Genomic DNA, 11,102 nt, shown 5'->3' on the forward strand with positions numbered 1-11,102 from the left:
ACTTTAGTGTCCTGTTGAACAGAAATGCAAGATTTGAGAGAAGGAGAAAAAAAAAAAAAAATGTAGGAGACCCAGGGCACAGGTTCCCAATGGATGAAAGTCCCCAGTCCCCCAGACTGATTTCACACCAGCAGGCTGGGATAGAGGGAAACTATTCCTGGGACACCTCACGAGTTATCTGCATACATTTTAATGCTAAAGCAAACGCTCTTTTGAGCCTGGCTCCTTTAATCAACATCCGATTGTCTCAAGAAAGGGAGGAAATGCAGACATTGACAGAACTTTGCTGTCTTACAAAGGAGACGTATCATCAAATATTTCCTAATGCCCAAGAACTAGTGGGGGGAGAAAACAACCCTGAATCCCTCTGCTTTAGCCTTCCTTTTGCATTCGTTCACAAGTAAGGATGTGATAAATGCAACGTTAGTTTTGGAAATTACATTTCAATAGATTTGTAAATGGAAACCTAAATCAAGATCGAGCAAATCTAAGCTGGGCTATTCCACTTGGGCAGGGAACTCTGTCACCTTCCAAGGAAAGCAGTAACCAGAATGAAGCGGTACTAGAGACCAGCATCTATGTGCAATGCAAAGAGCCAACACTGGTTAGAACCTGCACAAAACTGGGATTTTGAGTGACATTAAGAATGCCACTACACTAACACTTTTTGTTTCTTAATTTCATAGGCTTCTTTAGGAAGAGCAGATGTCTAAATGGGGCTTAAAGGCTTCCCATTCCGCAAAAAAAAATTGATGTGCCCATAGGAGGAGGCTGCAGGCACTTAGTCATTCAAACTGCATGGATGCCACTGTGAGCAAGACCATAACCTCCTCAAAACCATGAAGCACTCAGCAAGTTTTCAGTTAAATCATTTTTCCAAACCAAGACAATGAATGTTAAGCTCACACAGAATTAAGGTTTAAATTAAGTTAAAAACTTCAGCGTCTTTTGCTTAATTCCAACTAAAAGGAAATTTGAATTCCTGAAACATAGCAATACAAAAAAAATACACTTAAGAGAAAAAAAAAAGGAAGAAGAAAAAAAGATTTTCTTGGTACTAGTAGTTATGTCCTGTAGAAACTGATGTCCCAAACCTTCTTCAAAGTTATGCTTAGGAGAAGCTTCCTAAGCTTTCTGTTGCGAAATGAGCTTAAGTGCACTTGTGAGCACAACCAGCAGAGGAGAGGCACTGGAATTAAGCAGAAAGTGACTTGTTTCACTGCTACTATTTAGAAATCTGAGGGCAGTTGCAACATTATCCAGAGCAATAAGATGTCTGAGCAGGTGCTTGGGAAAGCCAACAACAAGCTAACATCAGAGCTAGCATGGAAACTATTAAAAGGGAGGTAATCACTGTGTTCCTGGCCCTTCTTGCATGAGGCAACAGGCAGGTTTCTGTCTTTTCAGTAAGACCTACGGGGAAAAGAGCATTACCACATTTTCTGTAGGTGCTGTCCAGAAATGTCACTGGGCAAGGAGGAATCCTCTACCCTATTTTTCCAAACACATTCCCCTTCAAAAAAAAAAAAAAAACAAAAATAAAAATAAAAACCACAAAAGCACACAAAGACTCAAAACAAAACAACACAACAAAACACAGCAGTCTGCGTAATGAAGAACATTTTATAGGGTTGCTCTGTCCAACCCAACACTTCTGGTTTGATTTGCAAAAACAATTCCGCAAAGTGGAGAAAAAAAAAAGAAAAGTTCCTAAAGGAACTGAAAGTTAATAGAAGTTATACCCTGTTTTGTTATCAACTAAAATAAAACTAATTCATTTTCTGAAGACCACACCAGCGTCAATGCCCACTCTCAGCAGCGCTCATTAGTGCCGGGTGCCATATGCAACCTAGAGAACAAGTTCCCTATCACAGATTAATACAAACAAAGCTCTGCTTAGCAACGGCCAGCTGCCTAATTCCATCGGCACTCCTCCCATCCCGGCCCTGGAGAGGATGGAAAGGGACACGGAAGAGGTCTCCCACGCGGGGGGATCGCTGCCTTCCCCGTGCCCTCAGCAAGGACAGCACCCCCGGCAACGCTTCCCTTCCACACGCACGGAGCAAGAAGACACGGAGCCTCCACGGCCAGGAGCAGGCAGGGAAAAATGACACTAAGGACATTCCTGCCTTTCTCCCCTCTTCTGTTTTGCCATTTCACCCACCACAGAGGTGAGACAAATCTTGATGTAATCGTAACAGCAATTAAACCAAGTCTACAGGTAAGTTTTAATGAATGTTTTCCATGCTTCAAGAGGAACACAAAGTGCACTGCAGAAATTACCCTGGCTCCACCACTGCCCCTGCGTCAGCCACAGTCACCCTCTAACACACAGCAGCACCTTCTGCTCTTTGGAAACAGGTCCGGAGCCCTGGCTTGGACCGGCCCAATGCGTCGTGAGCTCCCGCAGGCTCTGAGGAGGCAGGAAGCACAACTCCCTCCTGCAGCGCCCATGCCCAGCCCTCCCGTGCCACCATCCTTCTTGCTTGCTGCAACTGCCTGGTGACAGGAGTGCAAAACATTCCCATAGGAGCCCAAACCCGGCCACACACGTCATTAATAACACATTAATAATACATTAATAGCACTCCTGCCGCTGCCCCACTCATGCAGCGCCAACGAACCTTGCAAACTTCCCTAGGAAGCCTCTAAAATCCCCAGGCACCACTGCAAGCTTAAGCATCTCCCAGTGTAAAAGCACGAGCCCTGCTGCAACTTGCTGCTCTTCCTGCAGGCTAAACCCACTCGCTGCTTTTAACTGCCCTTAGCACAGAGCAGCAGCAAAGCAAAACCTGCAGCAGTGCCCCGTGACCCAGCACACCAAGGAACCCCAAATCCTCCGTGCCCAAGCCAGGACTGATCTCTGATGCCATTAGGGCTCATCGTTCCAAGCACCAGATTGAACTTCACTGATAACACAGCACCAACATCAACATACACAAAAGTAACATTGAAACTTCCAGTAAATATTTCCTCAAAGCACATTGCAACTGTTATCAAACATCCTTGCAACATATTGAGAGCGGCGGGTCCGATATGCTTTATGGCACACCTGCCTGCTGCAGTTTGCTTTTAAAAATGACCCGAAGGACAACTGAAACATTATAGCCATATGGCACCTTCGACATTTTACTCAAGGCAAGTATCACATAGGTTCAGACACTGCAACTAACATTTGGGCAAGATCCTTTAACTCTGCAGTCTGCGAACAGGTAGCCACAGGAAAAAAAAAAACTTGGATGCCATGAATATATATAAAATATATAAAACAAAGCAAGGCTATTGCTGATAGGTCTAAATTCACTATACAAGAGTCTGCACCTGGGAAGTGTTTAGGGGTCCGCAAATGAATAGAGGTTGAAAACTGCTGCTCTAATTCAAAGCAGACCCTCTTATAGACCTTTTTTTCCATGCCTTAACTTGGAAATCCTGGCAATGCTTTAACATTCATAAAGAATTTGACTCCCATTTTACTGAGCTAAGACTGCGCTGCACAGCACAGATGGCTCCATGCAGACCGAACAAAACATATGTCATATTTTCCTGGTATTAAAAGTGACATTAACTTTAAATTTCCTTAAAGAAAGCTTTTGAGACAAGTCTCGTCTTTCTTGGATCCTGCACTTCTTTCTTCAGGCAATTCTATCTCATGCACCCTTCTAAACACCACAGTAAATAACCATGGCGGGTGGGGGGAAGCAAAAGACTGTGTACAACAGGTTCAATCACAGCAAATAAAGACAGAAGCATGTTCTAAAGCATCTACAATCAGAGTCAGTTGTCACCTTTAACACTTAATTTTTGAGTTAAGAGTGTCTTTTTAGCAAATATACTGCTTTTCAGCCTGGGCCACAAGCAGTTAATTTTTCAAAGTTCACACCTCTTCAGTGAGCTACTGAGCTGTGCAGCAAAGATGGGGAAATTAAAAAAAAAAAAAAAAAATCCCGGAGCTTCTGCTTATGCAATCCATGGCCATAAAAGAAAACCACACATTTTAATCCCACTTCTGGAAATAGCCTGTAATGAGTTCTACAAGAGGAAACCAACAGGTCCATGAATTCACGCAGAACAAATGTTCTACCCTAACATCAAAAACTACTGTTATAGAATCAACCTGAACTGCTACCATTAAATTTAAGCAAAGGCTTAGAAGAAGCTACAACAACAGAGCTGGAGCCATCATACCCTCAAGCTTTAAATTTGTTAGAAAAACAAAATTCTGAAAGAATCATGATTTCAGAAATCACCAATAATATAGACAAAAATCATTAGGAAACCTTGAGATGCTAAACCAAAGCAGCACAAATTCCTTGTTTCTTGTGATTGTTGGCTTTTTTTTCGTGCAGTAGCAGGTGATTTACAAAATATTCTTTAGTATAAGATAGAACTTAATGACTAAACACCTGAGTGAAGTCTGTGTTTCTGGGAACAATCTTAACACATTTTAAAGTCATAAATACTTAACTAAGAGCAATATAGTGAAAAGTAGACTGTTAATCAGGACATAGTTTGAACAAAGTCTCATATCCACTAGAGAACACCCATTATTTGCTGTAACATCACATATGTGAACAGGTATTTCACACATTATCAGAAATACTAGATTCGAGAACAAATTTGAATGAAACGAGTAAAAGCAAATGCGTTTTTTTTTTTTCCTGCTGAGCAGGAGAGCTCTAATTCCTACCAATTCCTCATAAAACTGCAGTCACTCACAAGCCAACCATTCCCGACACAGTCCTACCATAGCAGGAATTATAACATCTATCCACATCACCATTAATAGGTAAAGGCAGTGCTAGCATTTACATCATGAAAGCACCAAAGTCTCTGCAAGGACCTCAAAAATTTGCTGTGAGATAGTAAAAGAAGCCAGGACAGTGCTCTGAAATGCTCCTTCTGGATGCCCACCACATTCAAAGTCTTCTGTGTGCAAGCTGAGCTCTGCTCAAGGCATGAGGGCACTGCTAGATGCCAGAAGTAGGCACTGCAGAAGGGGCTCCAGGACAGACAAGGACCAAAGTGTCCCAAGAGCCTCCCCTCTCGTTAGGGTGTAAACATCAATCCAGCATTTGCCTGCACCAAGTACAGCCAGCCAAGCTGAGTCCATCTCTCCACTGAGAAGGTGTCAATTGACCAAGGGAATTTATGTTCCCTCCTCAAACTACAAGCCTACTCTACCTCAGGGTGCAACAGTGCCAGCAAATGCTCATACCTCAAAGTAACACTCAGTCGTGAACACTGCAGCAAAGACCCTTTCAGAAACATTTACAGGACTAGCTGGTATCAAAAGGTAGTATTTGCTGTATTTTATTTTTAGTAAAGATAGGAATGACATGACAAGCCAGCCAATATATGGAGAACCACCATAAGTCCTGTCTGCAGGCAGCCTAGCACTTGCTTTGTAATAAAAGAATTTCCCACATCGATGGGGTGCACCAGAACTCCGGAGTTTATCATGGATTAATTATAGGCTTAAAGGGGTCATTTTTGCTGGCCTTTAGTACTCAAACATGCTGTGTACATCGAACACAGCAGAGTGCTGGTGAAACAAAAACCTTCTGATAGCTCTGACCACGTGTCCACCTCGTTTCATACATCCAGCCACTGGAAGCAGCCATCTTCAGCTACAACAAAAAGGAAAAATAGGACTTTGGATCTCCCTGTATCTCATTTCCTCGCTTCTGTCACAAGAGCATCACACTCCTCCAGAGCCGACTTGGGCAACAAAGAAATAGTATGAGAAGAATGAAAAGCAACATTGAGCGCGCGCCGCGCGCCGAGCTCTGCACAGGCTGCAGCCCGAAGCCATCAGGGCCCGCTGGAGAAAAACAGCTTGGGAGCACAGAACCCAGCACTGCACATTGCATAACACGCAGGCACTTAAAGGTGGCACAGATCTACTTAAACCCATGAACTCTTCACTTACAAGTGCTCTGCTCAGCAAACTCGATGATCCTAAGGTGCTTTGTGGACAGCAATTAAAAACCAGCAGACCTGGCTAAGCAAAAGGAAGGTAAAGTGACACCAAAAATACACAGCAAAGGAAACGTTAAACATGGGAATTCTGTCAGAAACCAATTCACCTATTTCAATACTTTAGCAAATGAGTCCAAGCAACATCTCTGATCAAAACTTATGTGGCAACACCTGCTCCAGAACTGCAGAATCTGGGCCTAGCTCTCTATAAAACTTCCCAAAACTCTGTCAAAGGACCTTTACAGCTTACACGGGCAAGAAGAGTGCTGAAAACAAGCTTACTCTGAGAGGATAAGCAATAAATACAGGAGTTCAGAAATGACTGGGTATTTCAGTTTAAACCTGCTATAATCCAGCACCAACCACATGTTCAGAATGAAACAACCCCTCAGAGGGCAGCAGTTGCCATATGGCCACTTCTGGGGCAGTAATGAGCATCCAAGAACTTCTGTTATACTTTGTTTCTATCCAGCACAAAACCTGGCTGTAGCTGCTGTAAGAAAAGTTTCAGTTCATCCTGAACTAACATAAACGCAGTATTAAAGGGAAAAAAAAAAAAAAAAAAAAAAAAGGCAGGCTCTATAGGTTCAGCACATGCACATCCCTTGTTTACACCTGAATACTAACTGAGCAACCCCTCCCCAGTTCGGTGCAATCAGAGCACTAGCAAATGCCAGAGCTATTAGCAAATCCCCATACAAAACAATACCTGCCTGCTACCTCACCTCACCCAAGGCATCACTTAAATGCTGGACTTTGCATCCCAATGAAGGCTCTAAATCAAATCCTGTTCATTCTGCTGCAAGCACCCTTGGCGTTTTAGAAAGCAGCCTTTTCAAAGGGAGCTCTCAATGATCCCGTGAAAAACCTAAACCCTGCAAGGGTTGGACCGGCAGGCAAACCAGGCATAAAGATGAGGTCCAAGATACATGCATGCTTTTCTCTTGGCAAAACAGGAAGTTTAAGCAGCAGTGGGTGCACTCAAAGCTGTGAGCCTCATGAATAAAAGCTCAGAGAAAGGCCCTCTGCAAGCAGCAGCTCCATCTAGGCAGGGGGAAAAGCAATTATGGGAAGGAATGGCCCTACTAGGACAAGCCACCTTAAAACAGCAGTGCAGAGTTCCTGGGGGGTTCATTTGTTTAATTTTAGCAGGCTCTCCCAAAAAAAAAAAAAAAAAAAAAAAAAAAGTTATTCGTTCTCCAAACACAAAATGGGACGAGTAACCACTTGCACAAAAGCAGGGTCTGAAGCACAAGTCTGGTTATTTCTAGTTACTATGTCATGTTTAGCAATTAAAAGATTCTAAGTATCCCATTGGTTTCTGGCACAGACCAGAATATCTTCCTATCCTACAAGAGGCAGGGTTAAAATGAAAAAAGTCAACCTTCCTCAACTCAAAACTCCTATTAAAGAATCAATGCAGAACTCCCTGCCTTTGGGGTTTTTTTGTTGTTGTTGTGGGTTTTTTTTTTTTTTTAATTTTATCCTAAACACAGCTATAGTTTTAAGTCACCACAACAGTGCAATGAGATTAATCTCATACCACAGCATGCGGGATTGCCTTTTTTTAGTGAGAAGTCAGCCCTCGGTTGCATATCCAAACAACACGCTTAACCACTAAAAAAGGTTTTCCCGCTGTCCGGGCTGGTGTTCCGCGCTGCCTGCGAAGCCCCTGATAGCAGAGGCAGGAGTTGTGGAAGTACCTCTGCTGGCTTCTGTTTACAAAGCGAGACCCTCCCACCACCGCATCACCGAGCACATGTCTGCTGAGAGGTCCCTGCTTCACTCTGCAAAACAAAGCTAAGCACACACGACCCTCAGACCAATGGTCCCGAAAACAGGATAAAAGCAGGGCTCTCCACAAGGACACTGCTCCTTCCCGGGAAGCACTCAAAAGGATCCATGACCCAGGCCAAGAGTAGGGCCTAACACAGCGCCACAAGCAAACTAAGCTGCTTTGAACATCTTCCCGAAGTCACCAAGTCACCCCTTCTGTGGGCACTTGTGACAACTGCTCCCCCATCCCTCACAGCACACAGCAGAAACCTTGCTGGCTCCCACAGGGCTCCATTTATTTTGCCCAAGGAACACAGCTGAAAACCAGTAATTTTTCCTCAAATACTATACGCACAAGTAGCATCTGTCTGGCTTCAATATCTGTACTGAAATTAAAAAGGTTTCAGAGGTTAATGTCATCACATTAATTAATTTCCACACATCACATCAAATATTACTGAAAACCCAGGCACAAAATATCCCTAAACAAGCTACTTTAAGTTTGAAAAAAAAAATGTATTAAAGTATTCAAGGAAAATATTTAAGCACTGCAGCGACTTTTATCTGTATAAATCACAGACAAAATCTCCACTAGGGAAAGCTGAAACCAATCCAAGAACTAGGCCCACATCCTCAGGACATAACTAAAGCCCAAATGTTACACGCGTCTTAACTGCTTGCAGAACTCTACAAGTTTAGCCAGCTTTGTTTCTTAAAAAAGCACATCGGAAAAAGAACTTGGTGAATATATATGTGAGCATGGAATGAAAAAAAAAATAGAAAAAATAATCAGCCTGGGCAAGGGACAAGGTATCCTATCAGCGAGACCTGCTAGGCCATGACACATCCCCTCCTGGGCAATCCTGAAAATCCTAAGGCTTGGGCAGCTTGCAGCTAGACCAAACAAAGAGCGCGGGCTGATATGGCCCTAAAACAGGACATGCCAAGGGACAAGAAAGCTCTGCATCTGCCCTTGCTATAAAAATATATATATATTAAAAAAAAATCAGTACGGGGAAGAAACTGCAGCAGAACTTTGCAGCCCTCCTGCTTCTAGGATGGAATAACTGGATGCCTCTTCCTTTAAAAAACAGGGAAAAAAATGGGGGGGGGGGAGAGAATTAAAGCACTTTAAACAAGCTACAGGTCTCACCCCTCAATGACAGCTTGGTTTTGGGGTCCCGCAGGCCGGCACGCGAGCGCTGCCCCATCTCCCGACCCCGGCCCCGGCGGCCGCGAGCGGCAGCAACGTCGCGACGGCCACGGCCGGCCTCAAGTCACCCGAGTGTCAAAACTGTCCCCTGAGCAAGATGGCTGCCAGGCGCCGGCAGCGCAAAGATGTCAGCAGCCGAGCGGCCGCCGCCGGCCCGGCCGCCGCCGCGGCCCCCCCGCGCCGCCTCCGCGCAAAATGGCAGCGGCGGCCGCTTTGTGAGGCGCGGGGCACCGGCGCCGCGCCCGGCCCCGCCCGCTGTCCCGGGTCATGCCCGCGGTCCCCCCCGCTCCCCGACGCTGCTTACAAGCTGCAGGGCGGCGGTGGCCGAAGGCTCCGGCTTCTCGGCCGCGCTGCCCAGCGCGCCGGGGCTGCCCGCGGGCTCGGGCGCCGCCGTCAGCGCTCGCTGCGGGCAGGGCGGCGGGGGCAGCTCCCGCGCCGCCGCATCCCGGCTGCCGGGCGGCCCCGCGGGGCGGCCCGCGCCGCCGAGGCTCGGCTCCGCCACGCCACCGCGCTCCCGCGAGCCGGCCGCGGCCAGCTCGGCCTCCTGCGCGTCCTCCTCCTCGTAGTCCTCCTCCTCCTCCTCGTAGTCCTCCTCCTCTTCCTCCTCCTCCTCCGGCGTCTCGGCGCCTTCCTCCTCCTCCTCCTCCTCGTCGTCGTCGTCGTCCCGCAGGAGCAGAGGGAAGGCCAGGCCCCCGCAGGGCACGTCGCCCGCCAGGCCGGGGCAGTCGGCGCCGCCCGCCGGCTCCTGCGCGGCGGGGGCGCGCAGCGGCGGCGAGCCGGGCTCGGGCAGGGCCTCAGCGCCGTCGGCGGCACCGCCGAGGTACTCGGCGTTGATCATGGAGGCCAGGTCCTGCAGCCGGCGCAGCGGGATGTAGCACGACGAGGGGTCCTGGCCGTACACGGGCTTGGCGGCCGCGGCGGCCAGCTGCATGGCAGGCGGCTCGGCGCCGCGGGCCTCGCCGAAGGGGCTGCCCTTGGCCTCGGCAGCTGCCAGCGAAGTGCCGAAGGGGACGAGGCAGCTGCGGCGGCTCACTTCGCAGGCCTGCTCCATGCCGGGCCGCGGGCATCAACCTGCGGGGGGGTGCACAGCACAATGGGGTCAGCGGCCGCCGCTCCAAAATGGCAGCCGCGGGGCCCGCTCCGCTCCGCCGGCCCCGCGCGGGCCGCCCGCTGCCGCCGCCGTGTTAGGCCCAGGCCGCAGGGCCCGGTCCGGCCCGGCCTCGCCGCCCGCGGGGCGCGCTCACCTGCGGCCGCCGCGGCCGGCTCGCCGCCTGCCCCCGCTGCGGGCCCACAAGAAGACGCGCCGACCCGGCCCGGCCCGGCCCCGCCAGCGCTGCTCCTCCACCGCCTCCCTCCCTCCCCCGCATGCGCGCGCCCGCCGCCATCCCGCCGGCGCGCGCCCCCGCCGCGCGCCTCGCGCCTGCGCGCGCGCCCCCGCTGCCCGCTCCTGGGGTCCGGCGGCGGCGGCCAATCAGCGCGCCCCCGCGCGGGCACGCGCGCCCCCCTCCCTTCGGGGCGCCCCCTCCTTCCTCCCTCCCTCGAGCGCCTCGTGCCCGGGGCTGGGGGAGGGGCGGGGGGCCCCGCTCAGTGCTGCCCCCCCACGGCGCGCCCACTGCCAGCGACCGCCGCGCGGCCGGGCCCGGTGCGGCCCGACCCGGCCCGGCGCCCCCACCTGCGGCCCGGCCCCGCACGGCGGCCCCGCTGCTGCCCCGCGCCGTCGGGCGCGCCGCCCCCGCCTCCATCTTAGCCGGGCACCGGGCGTGGGGCGGGCAGCGCCGCCACCGCGACGCCACGGGCCGGCCCGGCCGCGCCTCACCTGCGGGCCGCGGGGCCCCGTGCGGCCGCCCCGTTCCCTCCCTCCCCGCGCCGGTGCCCGGGGCCTACGAGCGGCTGCGGCGCAGCGGGCGCGAACAAAATGGAGGCGGCCGGGCCTTGCGCCCCGCCGGGGCGCCCGCTGGGCAGCGGCTCCTGCCCGCCGCCCGCGGGGAGCCCGCCCCGCCGCAGCGCGGCCCGGGGGGGCGCGCGCCGCCGCCCCCGCCGCCCTCGGGTTACCCGGTCACCCGCTCCCATTGTCCGCCGCGCCGCGGGGGCCAAGCCCGGCCCGGCGCCCCCCGCACCGCTCCGCAGCGCGCCG

At 50.8% G+C, this 11,102-nt stretch overlaps 1 protein-coding gene across 2 annotated transcripts in view; it reads right to left on the reverse strand.

Moving 5' to 3' along the window:
* NSD1 (nuclear receptor binding SET domain protein 1) overlaps positions 1-10,309 on the reverse strand; it is a 58,405-nt gene extending 48,096 nt beyond the window's left edge. The window contains exons 1-2 of one of the 2 annotated variants that reach the window (XM_088522550.1): positions 10,213-10,309; positions 9,273-10,039 (exon numbers count right to left, since the gene is read on the reverse strand). In XM_088522550.1, the coding sequence (XP_088378676.1) occupies positions 9,273-10,019 (747 nt within the window). In that variant the 5' untranslated portion in view covers positions 10,020-10,039; positions 10,213-10,309. Of the gene's footprint in view, positions 1-9,272; positions 10,070-10,212 lie in introns of those variants that run through there. The other variant, XM_088522551.1, reaches the window with a different exon arrangement.
* Positions 10,310-11,102: the final 793 nt, after the last annotated feature.

This window comes from Tinamus guttatus, unplaced genomic scaffold (assembly GCF_059628265.1).
Source record: "Tinamus guttatus ecotype Peru unplaced genomic scaffold, ASM5962826v1 Tinamus_guttatus_pri_ptg000155l, whole genome shotgun sequence".
NCBI classification, from domain to species: domain Eukaryota; kingdom Metazoa; phylum Chordata; class Aves; order Tinamiformes; family Tinamidae; genus Tinamus; species Tinamus guttatus.